The sequence below is a fragment of the Carlito syrichta genome, unplaced genomic scaffold, assembly GCF_000164805.1.
Source record: "Carlito syrichta isolate Samal-C Ts95f unplaced genomic scaffold, Tarsius_syrichta-2.0.1 Scaffold289261, whole genome shotgun sequence".
NCBI lineage: Eukaryota > Metazoa > Chordata > Mammalia > Primates > Tarsiidae > Carlito > Carlito syrichta.
The window spans coordinates 1-24,669 of record NW_007233357.1 but is presented as its reverse complement, the minus strand read 5'-3'; the positions used below and the strand labels follow the sequence as shown (position 1 = coordinate 24,669).

At 39.2% G+C, this 24,669-nt stretch overlaps 1 protein-coding gene across 1 annotated transcript in view; it reads right to left on the bottom strand.

Moving 5' to 3' along the window:
- LOC103256337 (alpha-1,2-mannosyltransferase ALG9) overlaps positions 1-23,590 on the bottom strand; it is a gene marked incomplete at its 5' end in the record, with an annotated part of 67,309 nt that extends 43,719 nt beyond the window's left edge. Inside the window, 7 exons of the mRNA XM_008054224.2 lie at positions 6,181-6,310; positions 7,492-7,639; positions 8,270-8,399; positions 11,167-11,321; positions 14,776-14,898; positions 23,225-23,330; positions 23,503-23,590. Coding sequence (XP_008052415.2) covers positions 6,181-6,310; positions 7,492-7,639; positions 8,270-8,399; positions 11,167-11,321; positions 14,776-14,898; positions 23,225-23,330; positions 23,503-23,590 — 880 coding nt within the window. The remainder of the gene's footprint in view (positions 1-6,180; positions 6,311-7,491; positions 7,640-8,269; positions 8,400-11,166; positions 11,322-14,775; positions 14,899-23,224; positions 23,331-23,502) is intronic.
- Between the last annotated feature and the right edge of the window lie 1,079 nt (positions 23,591-24,669).

The window sequence follows — 24,669 nt, the reverse complement described above, 5'->3', positions numbered from 1 at the left end:
GCAAATAAATTTCAAGGGTCTTAGAACTTCTCAGTCATTTAAAGAGAAATACACTTTGCTTGATTCCAAAAAAGAAACACAGACTCTACTAACTCCCAGTCAGTGCTCCTGCCACTGCAGCAAGGGTCAGTCATCAATATTCACCTATGATATTCCTTTACTGAAATAAGAACATTGGGGCTTGGGAGGAAACATTTGAAAGAAAAAGACTTCAAGTATTTTTCTAGCTTTTCATTTCCTCTTTTAGATATGCTTCAGTTAAATTCAAAAAAGTAGCTGTCACCAAAAGGCACAGACTGTCTTACAGTTTTTCTGTCCCCCACACAGACTTGCTAAATACACATTTGTTTGGTTTTTGTTTTCTTTAGAGACAGGGTCTTGTTCTGTTGTGCAGGCTGGAGTGCGGTAACATGATCATAGCTCTCCTCAGCATTGAACTCCTGGGTTTAAGCAATCTTCCTGCCTCAGCCTCCCAAGTACCTGGGACTACAAGTAAATATCACCAAGCTCAGCTAACTTTTTATAATAAAAAATTTTTTGTACAGACAAGATTTCACTATGTTGCCAGGCTGGTCTTGAACTTCTAGCCTCCAACAATCCTCCCACTTTGGCCTCCCAAAGGGCTGGGATTACAATTGTAAGCCACCATGTCACTAAATACATATTAGTTGATGGAATCTTTAAACTCACAAGTAAAAATATAAGTTTAAAGTAAAAATTACGTTGTAAAAATGTAAACTCACAGGTAAAAATTTTTGGTCATTCACTACAGATCAGGGAAATATCAATCAATTTCTAAATGCCAACATAATGGATAGTAGGAAATTAATTTTAAAGAAGTATTGCCAGGCTCGGTGGCTCAGCCTGTAATCCCGTGCTTTGGGAGGCTGAGGTGAGTGAGTCACCTGAGCCCGCGGGTTCGAGACCCGCCTGGGCAACGTGGTGAGACCTCATTTCTACAATAAATAAAAAAAAAAATTAGCTAGGCATGGTAGCATGCGCCTGTAGTTCCAGTTACTTGGAAGGCTGAGGTGAAAGGATCACTGGAGCCCAGCAGGTCGAGGCTACAGTGGCCAGGAGCGTGCCACTGCACTCCAGTCTGGGCAACAGAGTGAGACTCTAACTCAAAAAAAAAAAAAAAAAAGAAGTATTTTAAACAGTTTTCAATTAAATTATTAATAGATTTCCATTTGATTACAGAGTATATATTAAAGCAATATGAATCTGCTTGCTTTGATCCCCAAACGGGTAACAATTAGTAAGGAGACTAACAGGGCAATTAATTTTCTCCTCCAATATGGACTTTCAAAAAGAAAGAGAAAGGATGAAATGAGACCAAAAAGAAGAAAAAGAGAAGAAAAGTGTGGTGGGAGCGGGGAGACCATGGTCGTTTTTGTTTATTGATAATCACAATATTTTTACTTAAAGTATCTATCACATTTAAATCAGTGCTTTGGAAATGGAAAAGCAACTTTTTTCAAAGTAACATTCAGCTACTTACTTAATTCAGCATTGTAACATCAAAGAATAATTAGACATCACAGGAAAACATATACAAATAAGAAACATGAAAAGAATACTGGGGAACCCTGAAACCAAGCTTCTTATCCAAGGGCTAACCTCTGTTAATTACAAACTCTCTGAGCCACAGTTCCTTCACTCATAAAATGAAGAGATCGCAGACTCTGTATCTTAAGTTCCCTTCCAAATCCATGATTCTTTCCACTGGTTAAGTAGGAAAAGCGGGGAAAAAGAAGAATGAAATAAAGAAAGCTTTGGTTGAACATACAGTCAGTTCTGTTCTAATACTTGTTTTGAAAATGCAGATTTGTCCAACACAAGGGATATATGAGGGAACACTTTGAGCATAATTTTTGCATTTCATTATGGGTCATTTAATCCACAAGAAGCATCAGGTGAATGCAGAAAGCTGCACTTAGCAGAACCAATCAGTGTAGGAATACACAAAGTGCATACAAGCACACACTCAAATATCTACCACCTTCTTCAGGTCACTATGTTATAAGCCACAACCATCCATTCATGGATCTTTGTTATTGTAGCTTTCTGCCAGACTTCAGATTCACTACTTCACAAACTGCAATCCTTCAAGTGCCATTCCACCATCAAACTTCAGGTCTTCTTCAAGGTAAACTACCATAGTTATTGTGGTATTGATGTACGTTTAACCATTTAACATATGTAAAATTGCGCTACTTTTTTTTTAGAAAGCAGGACTTATTAAGAGGACTGAAAAGCTCCCACAGTGGGAGGTTGGGACCTGAAGGGGCTGACCTTTGCTACCATTTTTAATCTCCATTTTTGACAAAGATTTTGAGTATTGTGTCCCTAATCTCATTTTCCTCATAAAACTTGTGGCTTTTACCACACAATACTTTTTGCAATTTTATACACCTTGCTATAATAGAACTGAATATACTACTGTTTGGGAAAAAAATTAATCAGTGACCAATCCACTTTTCAAAGATAACAGATGGAGACCAGGTGTAGTGGCTCACGCTTGCAATCCCAGCACTTTGGGAGGCTGAGGCAGGAGGACTGCTTGAGGCCAGGAGTTCGAGATAAGCCTGGGCTACATACCAAGACTTGGACTCTACAATAGTTCATTAATTAATTAATCAATCAATCAATCAATCAAGGCGTGATGGCATGCACCTGCAACCCTAGTTATTTGGGAGGATAAGGCAGAAGGACTGCTTGAACCCAGGAGTTCAAAGCTGCAATAAGCTATGAACATGTCACTGCATTCCAATCTGGGCAACATGGTGAGATCCCAGTCTCTTAAAAACAACCACAACGAAAGATAACAAATGAACAAGCTTCCAGGAAGTCTCCTTAGGCATTAAATCAAAGTCAGGGAAAATTGGTTCTCTGTAAGCTTTATTCTAAAGAGCTGGCTTTTTCTCTAAGGTCTCATCCACTGACTAAGTAGCTCCCAAAGCAGATACCAGATTTGGAGGTGAAAGGGTATCATTCACCTTGAAATAGTGAACAAAAATTTGAATTTGTCAAGAGCAAAAGATCTTGATTCTGGCAGAAAATCTTGGCATGTACCTACCTGTTCAATAATTGGATGTTTAATAACTACTATAACTACTCAATACCTACCATGAAAAAATATGCAGCAAAAATATTATTTCTGCAATATAGTTATAACAGTACTGTACGAACCACAAAGTCTTTACAGATTCTCACTCCTAATTCTTGCTAAACTTGGAGATAAAGGAGGATGGTGAAATGAAAGAAGTCATACATCTTTCCTAGTTTCCATGTATAATAGAAACAGGGGATAGACTGAACCACTTAATATTAAAGTCAAAGGTTGGCCAAAGTCTGTCACTCAGAGCCAAAGGGCAGATAAAAATAATGCTATTTAGTATGCTCAGGAAAGATAGAGGACATAATTATTTTGCCTTCTTGAATAAATCTGAACTAAAAACTAGGATATATATCTAAAGTAGCAAACATAAACGTACTACAACTTGTGCTTCTAAATGTCAGGCAAAGTTATTTGGCCATTATAGTCATGATCCTGGTATACTTCTTAAAGAATTAAACATACTACATTTTTTTTAACTGTTTTTTTTTTTTTATATACAAATGCACATATATATACAAGGGGAGAAAAGCTGGAAGAAAAACACAGTGGTAATAACAGCGGTAATAGTTGGGTAATGAAATGACAGGCATTTTTCCTGTCTATAATGAAATTTATACAATTAATATATATTACTCACACCATCAGAGGAAAACAAATATCCTTTTAAACAGTTAACTGAAAGAGATAAATCCCTCATGATAGTTCATGTAGAATCAAGAGCAAGCCATTTAATGTCCCTACTAGTTTCCAAAGGGTCAAAGGTGGGTGGGTTGAATTCGGAGGGCACTTCACTCCATGCGGGAAAATCCACTGAGACCAGAACAAGAAGACAATGCTGCAAGAAAATCCAATCTGAGGAATGCGGATGGACACAACAACAGACAATATACACCCAGCTCATGTCAATTGTTTGTCCCTGCTTTTATCAGCCAGCATTTTGGTGACTCCTACTGGCATTCTGAAAAATCAACTGCTTTTTAGGTAAGGCTCATAGAGACACTTAATAAAATGCAACATGTTTGATAGCAGAGAATATGGAAATATAACCTAACCAGAGACAGCTAGCAACCAAAGCCAGAAAATATGCAAAAGACCACTGTAGATTTTCTAGTCAGCTTTCTCTTAATATCATTATCCCAATGATGATAAATATTCATTCACCACTGAGAAGGCATGTAAAGGCTAAATACTAGGTATATGATACATCCTAGATGTTATGGTGAATTCAGAAGAAACAAGTGATAGTCATTCCCTACGTAACATTTGATGAGGAAAGACATGACATACATATCAGAAATATTTAAAAAGCATAGGTCAACAAATTAAATAGCTAAGTGACTTGTATAGATAAATACTTAAGACACTTAAAGGAAACACTGTTCAATATGGACTTAAATAATTGACTTCAAAAAGGAAGAGAACTTTGGCAGTGTAAGAAGGGAGACAAGAGTAACATAGGCATGGTCACCAACATAAGCAAAGTCACTGGGGTGGAAAAGGTAATGATGAGTCTGGACAGACTGGATAAAACCCAGAATGGGGAACAATAAAAGAAAGGAAGGAGAGACAGATTCAGGCAGATTATAAAACCCCTTAAGGGTTCCTTTATCTCTAATCCTTCTGATATACCATTATCAGATTAAGAACATTTATGGGAAAATCTATGCACCAGATACTATGCTAAATATGGCAGAGGTATACTATTAAATCTACTAATTCCAAAGTAGGCACCATTTCATAGATATCAACTGAAAATAGTTTTGGCAAAGAAGTTAGCTGGTGTGCCAAGTTCACAAAAGTAAGCAACACAGCTGAGCTCTAAATGCATGGCCTAGTTGACACCAAAGTCCATGCTTTTTCTTTTTTTTTCCCACCACATGCTACCTCTTCCTAAAGCGTAGCTCTGATCACATCACTCTGAATTTATATCATCTCCATCATGGTGTATTCTCCCACTCTTCTAACTGTCCACTGCTCCCATTGTGATACCTTATATATGGAAGCCTGCTCTTAGGAGAGTATCTGCAGTTTACCTTGCCCAGGAGTATTTTCATTGTAGCAGGAATTAGCTGTAAGTTAAAAGAATGAAGCTCTACTACAAGCTATGTGATAGAAATGCACACCTCACCTCAGCGGGGCAGGCCAAGGATGTGTCTTCACTACGTCCATTTTCATAGCTTACAGCTAAAACCCATACAATAAAAATCTCACTCACAAACCCTCAGAATCACCATGGATGTCTAGCAAGCCCCAGTCTGGGAGACCAAAGGCCAGATGTGGCTGCAGGTTTGTTTCTGAAAAGAACTGGAAGTCTCACTACTTTACATTTTAAGCATATGACATAAGAAAGCCTAAATTAAATATAGTTGACATTTAAACTGTTAAATGTCTTTGTAACAGATTGCCAAAAAAGTGCTTTCTAATAATTCTATAAAATGATCTTTTATCGCCTTTCTGACCCAAGAAGAGTATTATCGTTATTGTTCTTACCTGTTTCATGATTAAAGCATTCAATGTATCAAACGTCAAAAGTGTCATCTTTCAAAGGAACCAAAATAAAATTCACATGGGATCTCAGAGTACATAAAGACAAGTGGGTAGAAGATCATGGCAGTGACGGAGATTGCTCCCTGGCACTCGCTATGGAAACAGTCTTCACTGACTGTTCATTTGCTAAAACCAGAATATGCTAATAGCTAGGCGAAAGGTCCACCTGATAACTTGGAAGTTACCCACCAAGGATTTCAATGGGCCAAGGAATGATATGAGTTTCAGAATGTGTTTCAGAATGATGGTTCAGGTCTACCATGAGAAAACTTCCAGCCCACCCAAAAGAATAGTAATTACATAAAATATACACTTTATATAGAAAATAAGGAAAGAGGTTAATTTGAAAATTAAAATGATACTATTTACTCTTTCTCAACAAAAGCTGTATTTCTCACTCTAAAAAAATCACTTGATAATAAATTCTCATTTTATAAATGCTCTAGTTATATATGACAAATTTTAAGAGTAGAATTCCTTTCAAAGAAGCAAGAAGAGAATGTCGCCCTTACATATCTGGATGGCTCTTCTAGGTTCTGGTCATTCATGTTAGTAGGAACAATCCGGGTGGCCAGTGGTCCCTCTGCAAAAGGTTTTGGTAATTGACCTCTGAACTCTGATGGAATGAACTGAAGCTGCCAACTGTCAGAAACACAAATAAGGAGAAGAAAAACACAGGGGGATCATATTGCTAAATGTACTTGAAATAAACACCCCCCCAAAAAAAAAATCATGTGAAAAACATTTCACTTGAAGAGAAGATATTTCTGCTGAAACCTCAACCAGGGAGCATTAGAGGCAGAGGTCACGAATCAGTCCAAAATCATTGAGAAATTTACAATTTAAAACAAGCGGTCTCTTGACCCATTTCACCAACTCTGAGCAGAGAAATTCGCAACCAAATGGTCATACCATCAGTCAGTTAAGTGTTAAGGTTTATTGCCAATTTCCATGTGAGCGTGGGACTTATCAAAATTAAAACAAGTTATCAGGAGTACAGAAAAAGAGTGAAAGGTAATATATGGCACTGAGAACACACTACGGGAGAAATGCATTGTTACTGAGTAACCCTCAAACTTATCTTTAGCAATAAAATTATTTCAAATATAAAAGTCAAAGGCCAAGGTCAACACTTAAAAAACAAGGTTTAATTTAATCATTAATGACTGATATAGGGTTTTTCATTGAGTACAAGATACTATCACTGGGTAAAGCTCAGCTCCGGAAGCTAGTCCTCAAATGGAGCAACATGACTCATCGTAACCAGATTTCCCTTTTACCTACATAAGACTCTTCTGGCCAAATTAAGCAAAATACAAGAACCTCTAGCGCCCGTGCTACCACATCTAACAGGCAGCATAAAGGAAACTGGTACAGATGTCTTAGCCAAAGTTTTCCCTAGTGTCTATATGTTGATGGAGAACTTTCACTGCTGCTGAGTGGAAAAAATTCCTCCTCTAAAAACGCTCTCCCAGCCAGAGTTTCTAGATCACTTTTAGAAGTGAATTAATATCAGATAATTACAGAAGTGTAAATATGAATCCTCAGGAAGAGCCTCCAGGAGAAGCCTAGGGCCCAAAGCATTTTCACAAGTCCCCAGACACCCATGGTTATGGACTGTGCAGGGTGCCTACCCAGACGAGCACTCAGTCTATGAACACAGGAGACGGGGCACAAAGCAAATCCCACAGCTCTCTGAGAAGGTCAACAATCCGTTAGCTTTCTATGAAAACTCCAAATGAAATAAAAATTTAGAAGACACTGCCACAGAGTTGCTAAATTGATCCTTGATTTAAAACTCCGGGAATTAAAGGACAACTTACTTATCAGGCAGAAGGAAGCTGCTGGGAAAACGATACCACTCTTTTCCGACACAGACATTCACAGGTCTGCCTTCTGGGACAGTGTGGATGGCTGGGTCTGTAGCAATTCGGTAAAATTCTGGATACAAATCAAGGGGCCCATGATATCCTGGAAGGGAAAATGGTTAGTGAAAGCCAAAGACGAGTAAGATGAGAGTCTGATATTTAATTATAATGCATGTTAAAGTTCCACTGTAACCCACATGAAATTTAAAGAGCGTGAAGGGCCCTAGCTATTCCAGCAGGAACCCTGCTCCACGGGTATAAAATGTCTCTAGCTGGGAAGATGGCAGCAGCAGAGGCTCCATTTGGCCAAAATTAATTTGCTTTCTAGCTCTTCTCTATACCCTTTCACCTTTTTAACTTCATGTTCCTTGAGCATATTTTAATACTGCAGATCCAAATAATTATTATAAGAATATAATCGTGAGAATCTAGCCCCAAGTTTGCATTTTAAGTTTAAGACTTCCTTAATTTATCAACATCCATTAAAAGAAAAGAAGTCAATAAAAATGGAGGAAAAAATGTGTAGTTAATCACACTAAGAGAAACTCTCATTCTTCTCTCCAGCACTGAGGGACAGAAGTCACATCCCGCTCATTAGTATTAAGTCTGCAGGTTCTCATTTTAGAAAAGGCCTCTTCCTAGCCAAAACCAAACATGGATTAAATGATTATGCACATGGAACCTAAGGTGAAGTGCCTCATCAGTGTGGGTTAAGATATTCCCAGACGTCTACCTCGGAACAGTGCCACAGAGCGAGAGAATGATAAAAGCCCAAACAGGAAGACCGTTCCTAATGCCAGCCAATTCGATGTCACAGTATAGTGCTCCAGGCGGTATCGTTGAAACACAAAGTGGTAACATTTCTAGAAGGAAAGAAAACCATATCGATATGAGATATACCTTGCAGAATATACATAATCATAAAGTATCACAGTAACATAAAGAGTGAGGAAGTAGGCCAGGTACAGTAGCTCAAGTCTATAATCCCAGAACTTTGGGAGGCCGAGGTGAGAGGACTGCCAGAGTACAGGGGTTCAAGACCAGCCTGGACAACCTGGTGAGACCTCATATCTATGATAAATCAAAAAATGAGTTGGGCATAGTGGTGTGCGTCTGTAGTTCCAGCTACTTGGAAGGCTGAGGCGAAGGAGCGCCTGAGCCCAGCAGGTCGATGCTGGGGTGGCCGTAAGCATGCCACTGCATTCCAGCCTGAGCAACAAGTGCTCCAACTCAAAAAAATTTTTAATTTAAATTTTTTTTAAAAAGTGAGGAAGCTGGAAAAAAGCTTCTATGAAGGGTCTAAGCATTTGCAAACACTTAGTGAAATACTCCAAATTCAAAAATAAAAGCCACTGTGTGCCATGGCTCATGTCTATAATCCCAGCACTTCAGGAGGCAAAGGCAAGAGGATCACCTGAGCCCAGGAGTTTGAGACCAACCTCAGCAGCATGGCCAGACCTTATCTCTACAACAAATCAAAAGAATCAGCCAGGCGTGGTGGTACACGCCTACAGTCTCAGTTACTTGAGGCTGAGGTGGAAGGATCAGCTGAGCCCAGGAGTCCAAGGCTGTGGTAAACTGTGATCGTGCCACTGCACTCCAGCCTGGGCAACAGGGTGAGACTCTACCTCAAAAATAAATAATAAATAAAAATTAAAAGATAAAAATCAACTCCATTAAAACAGTGTAGTCTGGGCCATCAGAGGGCTTGCCAAGAATGAAATCTCCTTAGCTTCATAGGAAAATTATCTGGATATTTTGCTAGCATTTAGAGTCCTAATAAGTTATTTTTTTTAATATTTAAACTACAACTTTTTGATGGTTTTATTTATATGAAATATTTCTATTTGATTTTGATATAATGAGTATTAATCTTTACTTTCCTGGATGACAAGTTTTCATATCAAAAAAAGGTCTCATGACCAAGTAAGAAGAAAAAAGAAACCCCTCACAGAACACGAGGAAAGTGCTGCTAATTATCTGCTAAACCACTTTATAAACTAGATGATTATTATAATATAAACACACATGCGTGAAGCCTGCTGTCTTCAGGCACCTTCTTCTCAGATTTCTTTCCTTCCCTCCTTTCAAGGAAACTACTTTTGGAAAGCAATTTTGCAATATGTAACAAATGTCATAAATCTGTCTGAATCCTTTTCATATTTTGGGGAATGCAAACAATCCAAATGAAAATATTTATCTTTAGCAGTAGTTATAATATTGAATAAATGAGCAACCTAAATTCTAACATGAATTATATCTAAGCATTGCATTATAAATGACAAGTCAATATATTTTGTCTAGTATTTAATAATGTTATATATTACATCCAATTCAACATATTATACCGCACTAAAATGATTAGTATAGATATGGCAACATAGAGAATGCTATAATATGATATTAAATTAAAAGGAATAGAAAGTCATATGTACACTTATTATTACAACCGTAATAAACCTTGATCATGATATATAAAAATGCTGGAAGGTGTTTTTTGTAAGGTATTGGGAATACTTTTACCATTTTCTAAGTTATCTGCAATGAGGTTCAATTACTTTTATAATCAAAATTATTTTTAAAACTATCACCCAGGCCGGGGTCAGTGGCTCAGCCTATAATCCCAGCACTTTGGGAGGCTGAGGCGAGTGGATTGCCTGAGCCTGCGGGTGCGACATCCGCCAGGCAACTTGGCGAGACCTCATCTCTACAATACATCAAAAATTTGCCAGGCATAGTAGCGTGCACCTGTAGTTCCGGCTACTTGGAAGGCTGAGGCGGAAGGATTGCTAGAGCCCAGCAGGGCGAGGCTACGGTGGCCAGGAGCATGCCACTGCACTCTAGTCTGGGTGACAGAGTGATAAATCTTGAATAGGTAGATCTATAGAGCCAGAAAGCAGACTAGTAGTCACTTAGGGCTGGGGAGATATGGGAAAAAGAACGAGAGGGATAATAGCTAAAGCATGCAGGGGTTGCGAGGTGATGAAAATGTTTTAAAATTGACTGTGGTGATGGTTGCACATATCTGTGAATGTACAAAAGACCACTGAATTATACCCTTTAAATATGTGAAGTAAGGTTTGTGAATTACATCTCAATAAATCTGTTGAGGAAAAAACCTATCACCCTAATTATTTCTTTCTGCCGACTGCAAATGGTAGCAGAAGGCAAGAAAGGGTTATGAGGCTACTGAGGCCGTAAGTACAGAGATATTCAAACTTAAAATAAGCTCTGCCAGGAAATCGACCCGGACAGGTTTTAAACCAGGATTACAAAGTATCCCATGTCACTGACTGCCTGATGTAATCCCAAACTCTTGAGCAAGTTTTATTCTGATCTAGTAGTTAAAGAGCACACATTTCATTAGCTCTGCTACAGAATGGAACTCTGTCATTAGATTCTTACTAGCAACAAAGGAAAATTAACACTGTAAACATGTCATTAGCAAATAAGAGTATGATGAACAGCTAAGTAACCAATACATAAAGCTTTAATATAGGATCTGCATCAGGTTTAATGTGATGGATATATCTTAGGTGGTAGCATTCTACAATTTGTGTTTAAGTTTTGTGGGCAACTCTTTAATAAGTGGAACAGAATAAAGCAGATACATTTTTCCCTGAAACTCACCTGAAGTGCAGAAAGAGCCACAGCGCCACAGAGACATATAAGTGGATATACAGGGAAAAGAAATCTCTCTTCTTTGTGAGGCTGGATGAAGAAAATTATAAACCAAGTATACATTGGAGCCAAGGTAAGCCAATATGGGTGGCCTAAATTCTGAACTGCAAGACATAGAAAAATATCCACCTTTCAACATAGTAGAACAAATCAACATATTTGTCTCAAAGTCATACTGATCTCAAATTTGGGAGTGTATGCCCTAGGACATTCCATAAAATGTTTCAACTCTTATATTTATACTTTTTTCAGTGTGATAAAGGCATCAAGCCAAAAGAGGAATATACTCCTTGCTCTCCCAAGAGACCTAAAATCTAAGGGAGGCACAAAATTGGATTTAGCTGGAACACAAATGATCGTCAGGTTAGTGGGTAATAGAACTGGATAAATTCTACTGGATGAGGGGGAAAAAAACCATCTTCCTCTAGCAAGTCCTGCTACTAAGACTAAGGGTTCCTGAGATCAATCAAAAGCAAAACACAGACTTTATTGGGTTTTCATTCCTATGTTCTACTTAATTCATTAATCCTCTTATCTATACACCAATCAGTCTGTTAAAACAGTTATAGGTCAAAGGAAAAAAACCTGTGGATTCTCAAACACATTACTGGTTTTCATTAAGCCACAAATGACAGAAAGTGTTTCAAAGCAAACATTAAAATGCTCTTAAAGGAACTATACTGATTAAGTTTTCTCTCCTCTTCTGCAATACCCATCGACACTGGATCCCAAAATTGGGACCAAAATGTACATAAAGCATGTGAAAGAATTAAAGAAATGTAATGAGCACTAAGACCCAGGAATCTGCTGGAGAGTGCCTGTGGTTAGGTACACCAGCACAGAGTGATAAGCCTGCAGCCCACAGTGAAGGCATCGCCTACTGCGTTTATATTAGTGATAATGAGCAGAGCAAACTCTGGCAAGGGGTAGGCAGACGGCGCTCCCTGGTGTTCATTATGTCTATGGTAAGAAAGTTTAGAAGATCAGGAATATCATTTAAGATACAATTTAGCAATACCTAATTTCCCGTTCCTAAGTTATCTGTATTCACTGAAGAAATTCTTTAGAGACAAAAAGTATTGAACTGTAACAACAAGGCTATTTTTAAAAATTCTTGCTCTAAGATTTTATCATGAGATTTTAGGTTATAATTTAGGACTTTATACTGTTCCTTGTGGTACAAATTTTTTTATTAGAAGAAAAATGTTTGTATTGTCTATAAGAAAACAGTCTCTTTCTCTTCTATACCTTATATGCTAACAAATGATTTATTTTAAAATGTGGCCAAAAATTTTGAAATGTCCTTCATACAATATATAAAATCACAACCAGAACTGGGCTTGATGGGATCACAGATAATTTCTATTCTGCTTCTTTATAGTTTTGCATTTTTTTCTGTTAAAAAAAATTTTCCATTTCTAAACTACACATAAAAATAGAAAGCACTCATTTTCTGACTAGGTAGATATGAGTGTAGATTAAACATTTTAAACCAGTATTACTTTGTACCATAAAATTATTCCACACTGTAGAGAACAGCTTAATATTCTAGTTATTTTTTACTTACATCACAAGCATTTCTAAATTTTCCACAAGCATAAATTATTAATATTAATACTATTATTATTATCTGAAAGAAAGAGAAGGTGTTGCTATATTGCCCAGGCTGGTCTTGAACTCCTGGTCTCAAGCTCAAGCTATCCTCCTGCCTCAGCATCCTGAGGAGCTGGGACTGCAGGCACATGCCTCTGGCCTGGTTGGTATAAATTATTTTTATAGTCAGAAAAATAGTTACTTTTCAAAAAGAGAAAAAGTGATCCTGAAGAAGTAGAAGGGATAAAAGAACAAGTTAACACCTCCAAGGAGCAAACAGCTGAATCAAAAATGTGGAACATTGTGCAAGATGAATGGCCTGGTTTCTTTAAAGAAATCTTTAGGAGAACAAAAGTAAGACAGGGGTCTTCTTTAAAAGCCTAAGGAACAACACCAAATTCGGTATGTGACCCTTGTTTAGATTCTGCTTTATTAATTTGTTTATTTATTTATTTATTTGAGTCAGGGTTGCACTCTGTCGCCCAGGCTGGAGTGCAGTGGCACAATCACAGCTCACTATAGTCTTGACCTTCTGAACTTAAACAATCCTTCCGCCTCAGTCTCCCAAGTATCTGGGACTACAGGTGTGTGCCACCGCACTTGGCTAACTTTTTTTTTTTTTTTGTAGAGACAGAGTTTCAATACATTGCCTAAGCCAGTTTTAAACTCTTGGGTCCAAGCAATCCTCCTGCCCTGGCCTCCCAAGATGCTGGGATTACAGGTATGAGCCACTACATCTGGCTAGAATCTGCTTTAAACTAACTATAAAGGGCTATTTTTCAGACAATGTAGGAAATCTGAATATCAACTGGATATTAAATGATATTAAGGAATTATAGAAAATTTGTTAGGATAATGGCATTATGGTTATGTTACAAAAGTCCTAACACAAAAGTGACTCTGAAAGCTGCTCTAATATTCTTATAACTCAGTGAACTGATCATAAACTATCAATAGTAGAAAAGCAGAATGGAGGTGGAATGGGGAAACTAATCATATGGCTTCCAAATCAGACAAGTTTGGAACTAAATCCCTTTCCAAACCTCATATGAATTTCTGTTCAAATCTGCCTCCCATAAAAGAAACAATAGGCACTGGATATCCAAGGCCACCACAACTTGAAAACACCAGCCGTACAACACAGAGTAAGAGCAAGCAAAATAAATGACAAGCCAGACTTTCCACAACAGGGTAAATACAGAAACAAAACAGAACAAAGAGAAGCATCATGCTTCTGAAGAAACCCAAAGCTTCTCTTACTTCAGTATCCAATTTGGGGAAGTCCTATATAGTTCAGTTTTAAGTTTTTGGTTGAAGTACCTTTCCAAAGGTTTGCTTCAAGCATGGACTTTTTTTTTTTTTAGTCAGACTCTCACTCTATCGCCCAGGCTGGAGTGCAGTGGCACCCTCATGGCAACCTCAGCCTCAACCTGCTGGGCTCAGGTGATCCTTTCACTTCAGTCTCCCAAGTAGCTGGAACCACAGGCATGCGCCACAACACCCAGCTAAATTTTTTTGGATTTATTGTAGAGATGAGGTCTTGCCATGTTGCCCAGGTTGGTCTCTAACCAGTAGGCTCAGGCAATACTCTCACCTCTGCTTCTCAAAATGCTGGATTACAGGTGTGAGCCACTGCACCCAGCCTTAGCATGGATCTTAAGCAATCTACCCGTTTAACACACACTTCTTTAAAATACAGAAGGATCAAATAGGCTTGTTATCTTCTGAGATTTTATAAATGTTTTTGCCTCCCTGGGTGACTGTGCTAATGATACTGACTTCCTCACTTGAATATGTGCAACAATTAACCACATATTCACACAGGTTCAAATAATCAACAAATCAAGACTGAAAATTCAACAAGCCAACCATTTCTATAGGAGGAAAATGGAGACTAAAGTAAGTAGGAGTCTTCTCATTTCTTGGAATACATTGTCAGTTGCTCTTTCCTACCATGCCACTCACCATGAAATCTCTGCAGCAGGTATTCCATTAGAGAAGTCAGTGGTAAGACCAAGAGGGCCAAAGCAAAGGCTACATTGAAATTCAGAAATCCATTAACTAAGTAGAAATACCAGGGTTCTGTACCTGAGGGAGACAAAGAGGTGAGAAATCATTAGTGGAAGTTTCAACACCTTTTACAGTGCTAAATGCATAATGTGCTCCGTAACACTGATGATCCAATGCCACAGCCCACTCTTCCCATGCTAAACCACACACAGGAAGCACAAAAGCAGAAGATGGGAAAAGAATGGGATTGGTCATGAAGATTTAGAGAGAAATTGAGTTTCAAATAGTTAGCTGTATTTTCTATACTGACTCCCATATCCAGCCCAAATTGCTGTGCTCAAATGGAATAATGCTTTTTCAAAACTATCAGATAATTTAAATAGCTTTAGCGCCACATAGAGCTAAAATCATAAAAACGCTATTTTAATTTTTAATTTATTCTCACATTCTGCAGACCAGAGGAAAGAACTTAGTTTCAGCCATTCAGGCCTCTTATTTTGTTTTCACTGTTGTCCCATTTACAATCTAGCTTCTTTTCCCTTGATATGCTCAACCACTATTTTAACATCATGTTCACAGGGCACCGTGTGTTTGGAAAAAAGCAACAACTGATTTTTCTTAGGATCATGTTCAGAGCCCCAGGCCCTGCTCCAAAGCTTTGAGGACTCAAAATGAAGCAAAATGACTAAAAACATGAGCCTCACTAGTACTGGTTTTAATTCTTTAACTCAAAATCCTTAAACCCAAATGATGAGAAACAGCCCCCTTTTGCACATTTAGCAAGGGCTGCTTTTCCCTTCTGTATGATTACTTCAATCAGGCAGTGAATGACACATGCGGGTTTTAATCACTGTGTGATGTGACACCCACCTTGCACCACGGCAATTTCCTGCAATCAGCATTGCTTAAAAGGGTAATCAGAAGGCAGAGGAATAGTCAGAAACACCTGACATTCATGCAGCTTGCACAGCAAAATAAAATTAGAAACCAAACCCATAATGCTAGAAACATTTAGGGGAGAAGAGGATGGGTGGTTACACTAAGCAAGGGTTGAAGTTCAACTGTATCACCTTTGGGGGCAGTTCAGTCCTTCCTGTCTAAATACAACGATTGAGTTTGTTCATGAACAAAGGTCCTATCCCAGGCCAATGGGATAAATGTTCATTAGGGACATTTTAATCTTGTATTATTTACCAGTAAACATTTGGGTTAGAGAAAATTAATGGATGGTTTTTATCTTCAAAACAGAAATACATGTCTTCTCTGGATTTTAATTAATATTTAACAACATATTTCCTAAACTGAGTCCTTTAGGATCCAGTTTCCAGAGAGCAAGCTTTCACACAATCCTCTCCTGACCACCAGTGTGGTGGTGTGCCATCAACTTCTGATCCACCTTTTTCCTTAAACAAGTTCTGGAAATCTGAGACCAAAGAAGAACCACAGAGTGGCCAGAAAGAAAGAGGTCATCCTTTGCATTATCTATTATGACATAAAGCATCAATAGACAAAAGCCTCTTGTCTCTTTGATATTTGCAAACACAGACTGTTTTTTCAGGGAAGTTCTTTCATTTCCAGAAACATTTGTCTCTAACACAATTTACTATACCCTGTTGTTAGAGCTATCCCTTTACCAGGTATAGTGTACTCTAAGATGCAGAAACAAACGTATTAAGTTAGTAAGCTCACTTATTTTTTTGTATTAGAAATTCATAAATCAAGTTCTCAGCTTAGCTATGAAGATTTCATAAGACTGCTATTTCCCTGAGGGATGGGGCAAAAACTAGGTGATAAGCCAAGAGTGAAGAAGGTTCAAGTGACAATGGTTTTACAAGTAAGGGCAAAAGGGAACAAAAAGAGTGAGTTCAGTTAGCCAGAGTCACCTGCCTTAGGAAAGAAAGGGCATAAACTTTCATCTCTTTCCGAGGAGACACTCAACGCTGCTGCTCAGAATGCATCAAAGCTAAGCTATGCAGAAAAACCCCATCAGAATGACAAGCTAAGTGTTGAACTGGAGTGAGATGTTAGGTGAATGTGAGCTGGCAGCAGGATCTCCGCAGAGCATGACTCACCATCTTCCTCCCTATGGAAAAGTTCCTCCATTCCTTTCATTCAAATGAGCTAAAGGCAGTTTTCAAAGAGGCTAAATGAAGGGATAATGTTTACTGTTCCATAGATTGAATGAAGGGGAACCATTTTACAGAACTATAATTTTATAGAACTGAAGGAACTAAATTATAGTAAGTTATCCTTATAGATGTTAAATGTGGACCACCAAGAGGGAAAAGCCACTATTAATAGTTTCAACAGAAACTATTAATAAAAGAGTGAAGGCTCTAGAACAATTCTGGCTGGCAGTCAGCTGTAAGTAGGGCTCATAAGACCCCACTGGGGCTTTTTCCTCTGCTGCTGCAAGAATGGAAACCCGTAGGCCTTCCCACAGAGGGCATTCACCTTCACCTTCTGAAGCTTTCCACCCAGCGATCTGACAGGCATTGACAAAACACATTAACAGGCAATGGGATCCCGGTCTAAGCTGCAAAGAGGTATTCTGAGTTGACTCACTGTTCTTTCTGAGGGAAGAATGTTTCCTATCAGTGTCCTCCTATGCCTTCTCCAGGCCTGTGTGCTCCTCTCAAAGAACACCATTCGTACACTCACCAAACAAAAATGCCCATGTACGTCAACAACCGAGAACTTGAAATGTCACAAGAGGCAAAATCAGTGCTGAGACCAGTCCCTTTCTCTTCTGCCATACCAAATTTCTCCTCTTCATCTTTGACCCCATAATGTTTTACCTATGACTTCGCAATTTTAGTCTACACTACTCTAAATTTCCTAAGTGCCAAGTATTCTTCACCTTGTCCAAACACTCCTTTCTTCCAAAAAAAGTGCAGTGCTCCCATGTGAAAAAGAACCTGCAGTATGCATCCACTCTACCACCCAAGCTCTTCAGGGACTCTTGATCACCCTCAAAGTCAAAATACACAAACCTTCAGAGGTGCAAATTCCCACCTGTTCCATAGATCAGGTCTACCTCCTACTATTCTCTGTTTCTGCAAGCTTACTCTCTGTCAGAGTCTCGGCAGCCAAACTCCAGTGTTTTGCTAAGGGTTTGTCTTAGCTTAAAGAACACAGGCTTTAAGTCAAACAACTCTGGACTCTGACTCCATTTCTGATGCTTCACTGTGTGGCAAGTTCCTCATTGTCTCAACCTCAGTATACCCATCTGGGAATAAAGATTGCCTATCTCACAGAGTTTTTGTGAGAGGAAGAAGAATGTATGTGTAGAATTTCTGGCATATAATAGGCATTCAATAAACAGCAGCTACTGTAGTTAGTATCAGTGAAAAAGTACTCCTTTTGTTTCCCCTGACTTCAAAAGAAAGGAGTCAGCTCAGGTCTGGAATGTGTCATTAATATATGTTATCTAGCCAAAAACATGTAGAAAGGTCCCTTTGAAAGGCAAGAACAAGGCTGGGTGCAGTGGCTCAAGTCTGTAATCCCAGCACTTTGGGAGGCCGAGGCAAGAAGATTGCCTGAGCCCAGGGATTCGAGACCAGCCTGAGCAACTTGGCGAGACTTTGTCTCTACAATAAATCAAGAAAAATTAGCCAGGCATGATGGCACATGTCTGTGGTTCCAGCTAACTGAAAGGCTGAGGTGGAAGAACTGCCTGAATCCAGCAGGTCAAGGTTGCTATGGTTGTCAGCATGCCACTGCACTCCAGCCTGGGCAACAGAGTGAGACTCCAACTCAAAAAAAAAGAAAAAAAGAAAAAAGAAAGCCAAGAACAATAAAGAGGGTAGATATTTATATGATTACAATCACAATGGAGAGACTGAAGTTAATTGCTCATGCCTGAATAATTTCTACCTAAAATTCAACCAATGCTGTAAACAGAAGTTTTTAAAAAGAACTCAATATTCGGCTGAGTGCTGTGGCTTGCAATTATAATTCCCAAACTTTGGGAGGCTGAAGCAGGAGGACTGCTTGAGTCAGGAGTTTGAAACCAGCCTAGGTAACACAGTGAGACTCCATGTCTACAATTTTTTTAAAATGTGGTGGCATGCAACTGGAGTCTCAGTTATGTGGGAGGCTGAGGCCAGGAGGATCACTTGAGCCCAGGAGTTTGAGGTCGCAATAAGCTATGATCACACCACTACACTCCAGCCTGAGTGACAGAGCGAGATCCTATCTCTAAAGAAACAAAAAAAAAGGAACTCAATATTTGATCTTTTTACCTCAGCAATCCTGATGCTTGACATTTCATTTGTCTAAAATGCACTCTACCAGGGACATTCCTACTCTTCCTTCTAGGCTCAGCTCAAGAAGCACATCTTTCCTGAAACCACCAGAGGAACTTGCTCCCATGATTCCCTATCTTTCCACTGTGACACATAACTGTCTTGCACTTATCTGTGTGTCTGCAGCCTTATTTTACAGCAAGTTCTATGAGGACACATGGTAAGCACTCAAAAGCAATTTATTCAATATTTTTTTAACTGAAATCCATTTGTCCATTCATTCAAGACATATTTACAGAATTACTATGTTCCTATGAGAATATACTATCAGAAACAGTACCAAGAGATGTATGTAAAAACTATCTGCACAGTGCATTTTTAATTTTCAGATAAGAAACCATGTGCCTACCATAGCTAACAAGGCACCTGGGCAGGAGATTCTTGTAAAACAGCCAAAATAGTGCCAAACGTGTAAGTAAAGTGAAACATCTGGACTTTCTAAGATAAAAGACATGGCGTTTTACTGTTGGACAATTTTATAGCACCTATTAAAAGATAACTCTTTCACATTTACGGAGTAGAACTCACCAATTATAATAAAATCAGCTGAAAATTAAAAAGTACTTTTGGGTTTAAAAAGTATTTTACATCTATTACTCTTTTTTGGTAACAAGAAAATCCCATGCCAGCACCACACCAGGTCTAACCAAAGTAGTTCTGGGGCACAGTAGTAAACAAAGCTCTAACACAACCTGATGGACACTGCAGAATTAACTCACTCTCTCTGACAAACTTTTACTATAAGTTTGGAATATACAAGGAATTCCTTCCTAAGATGGAAGATGTATTTTATCTGCAGGCCTGCTAAAGCGAAAAGGAGTTAACATTCTTTAAAAGAAAGAAAATTGGGACAAAAATTTTTGTCATGTTCAAAGATGAGGTTAAAAACACAAAAATTCTACCATCAAGAAGCAATTCCCTACGGTCTGACTGACTGCAGCCCTTCATCAGTTCTGTTCGTGGCTGGTGTGAGAGTTCTCTCTGTTCCAACAAAGTTTTTGCCACTGCTAAGCAAGTGATGAGTTCCTGTCCATCCAAAATAGCAAAATCTGAACTGAAGTGGTCCCAGGTTCATCAAAGTAGACAGAAAGAAGTTCCCAAGGCCTTATTCCCAGTAAAACACCGACCAAAATGAACAGCAAATGCCAATGTACAAGGAGAGACTGGCCACTGCTGTCCTGGATCCAAAAACCTACCACAGAGGTCCCTAACCAACCCACTGTTAAACCAGAAGCATAAACCAAAATCAGAATTTAGGCCAGGCACAGTGGATCATGCTTGTAATCTCAGCACTTTGGGAGGCTGAGGCAAGAGGATTGCCTGAGACCAGCCTGGGCAATATGGCAAGACCTCAACTCTACAATAAATCAAAAAATTAGCTGGGTATGGTGGCACATACCTGAGGTCCCAGCTATTTGGGAGGCTGAGGCAGGAAGACTGCCTGAGCCCAGCAGGTCAAGGCTGCGGTAGCCGTGATTGTGCTACTGCACTTCAGCCCAGGCGACAGAGTGAGATTCCAACTCAAAAAAATTTATTCTTTCCTACTTTCCCTACCAGTCTGGTTTTTTCTCTATTTACATGCCTCATCAATCTAGAGGGATACAAAAAAAAATCTGTCACTTTCATATTCTCTCACAAAACTTTTATAAAATAAGCAGTGAGAATATTAATATATAATAACCCATTATGAAGGTGAAGAAGTGAATTTTTCAAAATTAACACAAATTCACTCAATTTATTCACCCAAGCAGAATGGATATTACGTTTCCAACAGACTCCACGTAAACCCATTTCTACCATGCAATCTGGATCTAAGAGCTTTTACCGTCTTGTGGAATCAAATAAAATTTTACAAGTAAACTACAAGGCACTATTACAAACACGCCAACCCTCCCAAGTGAAAGGGAGACATCTAGCGGCAAAAGCTTAAAACTGGAGCTTTTTCTCACATCATTAGAAATCTTGAAGCCATTTAAGCCTTTTTAAAGTTCTTTCATTTAGCAACTATTCTATCCATAAGGTTTGTGAATTCAATTCATCAAGCAAAACACCGCTTATTTTAACCTACTGTCATCGAAAATGATAATATTCCCAAAATCCCAGGACACTCAAGTCAATCTCACTCATGCTCTTTCCTAAAATCTCTTCAATCTGTTTGTTCTGTTGGCAAAGTGGTACAGGCAAATGAGGGACATGGCTAGTGACAAGACTTAAATTTGTAAGGGGTAGAGACAGAGTTTGTGTATGTATTTACGTACGTATGTATGTATGTATTTGTCAGGTCTCACTGTGTTGCCCAGGCAGTGGCACGTGCAGTGGCACGATCACAGCTCACTGCACCCTTGATCGCCTAGGCTCAAGTGATCCTTCTGCCTCGGCCTCCTGAGTAGCTAGGATTACAGACATGTACCACTATGCCTGGTTAATTTTTTGTGATTTTTTTTTTTTTTGGAAAGAGGAGGTCTCACCATGTTGCCCAGGCTAGTTTCAAACTCCTAGACTCAAGCAATCCTCCAGTTTTGGCCTCTCAAAATGCTGGGATTACAGGTATGAGCCACCACACCCAGTCAGACAGGGATACTATTAACTTGTATGGCAGAGCCCCAGAACAATCACATATATAGAATGCTCTAAGACCCTGAAAAGATTAAGGCAGACAAAACTATACTTAATTTGATGCAAAAACTGTCTCTCTCATAAAATGTTTACTGACTTGACTGCTCTGATTCAAAAGATCTCCAGCTCATCATTCCGAAACTATAACTAATTGAAATGCCCTCAGGGGAAATATAAAACTGGCTACTTAAGTGAAAGGCATCCCAGGAGAGTGGAGATGGTGTAAACTGAAGAATGCAGCCCCAGACTAAAGGTATTCATGTGTTTTTCTCCATCCCTAAGCTGATCAACTATCCACCCTCTTATGATGACGCCGGTCCATCCCCATTTGATATATTTTCCCTACAGATTTTCCAAACTTTCTCCCTTAATGCCTGATATCGAGGTGATACACATTAAGAAAAAGAAAAACAGTCAATGTATATATCTATAGAAGATGTCTGGAGAAATATATTCCTAGGAATTAGTAATAGCTATGTGAAGATAATGGGGCTATGTTTTTATTTTCTTCTTTTTATTATCATATTGATTTTCTAATAAGAAGAGGGAAAAATAACTCTTAATTTTAGAAATTTAGCATAAAAAGTCATGGCATACCCAACAGAGTTCTCAAAACTCTGAAAGTGGGAGTAAAAATAGCAGGACAGAGAGCTTGTATCTGAGTATCACATTAACCAGGGAGAAATACTTAAGTGGTTATGTGTCATCACTGGGCTATATTCAAATGTCATTCTATTCTTTTTTTTTTTGAGTCAATCTTGCTCTCTTGCCCAGGCTGGAGTGCAGTGGCATCATCATGGCTACTGCAGCCTCAACCTGATGGGCTGAGGCGATCTTCCTGCCTCAGCCTTCCAAGTAGCTGGAACTATAGGCGTGTGTCACCACACCCAGCTAATTCTTTTATTTATTGTAGAGATGAGATCTTGTCATGTTGCTGAGGCTGGTCTCAAGCTCCTGGGCTCGGGCAATTCTCTTGCCTTGGTTTCCCAAAGTGCTGGGATGACAAACATGAGCCACCGTACCCAGCCCATTCTAGTCTTTTTCTTTTTTTTAGAATTGGAGTCTCACTCTGTCACCCAGGCTGGAGTGCAGTGGCACACTCCTGGCTTACTGCAGTCTCAACATGCTGGGCTGAGGTGATCCTTCTGCCTCTGCCTTCCAAGTAGCTAGAACTACAGGTACGAGATACCACGCCCAGCTAATTCTTTGATTTATTGTAGAGACATGGTCTCACCATGTTACCCAGGCTGGCCTCAAACCTGCGGGCTCAGGCAAACCTCTTGCCTCAGCCTCCCAAAGTGCTGGGATTATAGGCTTGAGCCACCGCACCTGGCCCTATTCTAGTCTCAAACTGGAAAAGACAATTACCAGCAGAATAAAAAATGCTGTATTTAATTAAATGAGACAGCTAAATTAGATTTTTGAAGCTCAGGCAATTTAAGCTAACTCCTAACATTTTCCCAAATTTCACAAAGCCTTACCATAAAGATCAGGTCCATGGGAAGTAAAGACATTATACAAAACAATGTTGAGTGGTGCAATCACCAACTTCCCATAATAGTAGCTGTCAATGACCACCACAGGCACCTAAAGCAGGACAGAAAACACAAGCAATTAGAAAGTTCTGCTCTGGAAAGAGTCTCTAGATGCTATTAGAATACATCTAAGAATTTTTTTTAAATGAACTCCTAATGTTCCCATTTTCACATCAAAGTTGCTCTTGTTACTTCAGAACAAAACAAGAAAAAAGAAAACTCACCAGAAAGAGTATTAGGGCCACCAGCGACCAATGAAAGAAACTCTTCCACTTGTGTTTCATGACTAGCAAATCAAAGGCAATGGGTAAACTAACAGAGAAACAGAGAGAGGAGTTAAATAAAATACAGAGACCGGTCAGATTCACACATACCTCATGCTGAACTGAGAACAAAATGTCTCTGCCAGTTACAGTGAGGGAAGCTGGTATGTGATAGGACCCATCAGAGCGCTATGCATCCCATGCATGTATAAGAAATACAGACATTGGCCAGGCTTGGTGGCTCAGGCTGTAACTCCAGCACTTTGGAAGGCCAAGACGAGTGGATTGCCTGAGCCCACAAGTTCGAGACCAGCCCAGGCAACTTTGGCAAGACCGCGTCTCTACAATAAATCAAAATTTGGCCAGGGGTGGTAGTGCACACCTGCAGTCCCAGCTACTTGGAAGGCTGAGGCAGAAGGATCGCTGGTGCCCAGCAGGTAGATGCCAGGGTGGCCATGAATGTGCCACTGCACTCCAGCCTGGGCAGCAGAGTGAGACTTTAACTCAAAAAAAAAATGAAAGAAAGAAAGAAATACAGACACTGAGCTGCCAGGATGAACTCCATGTTACACATATCTATGTGGAATCATAAGAAAATGTGCCCTATCGTCCTACATCCACCTTGCTAAATAAAAAATACTCATCTCTTCCCCCCTTCCACACTTTACTAGGATTTTAGTAATACAGTGATACTATAAACTTTGACTTCAATTCTGATATACTATTTTTTTCTTCCATTTACTTAAATTCCTCAAGCAAGTGACATATATGTGTTTCCCTCATTTCACTGAAAGCCCTGCATCAAACTAATAAGGCTGTGATCCAAGGTCCACTGGTACTCCCCTTGGCAAGACCCAATATCTCTTTGAAAGCTTCATCTTCCTTTGCTTTCTTTGTACTGGACACAAAACATCTGTTCCTCCTTCTTTAGATTCCCTGGGCTCCAATTCTTTTATGGTCTCTTCCCTAACGCTCCTTTCTTTTATTTGTTTATTTTTATTTTTATTTTTTTTTGAGTTTGAGTCTCACTCTGTCGCCCAGGCTGGAGTGCAGTGGCATGCTCACAGCTACCCCAGCATCAACCTGCTGGGCTCCGGCAATCCTTCCACCTCAGCCTTCCAAGTAGCC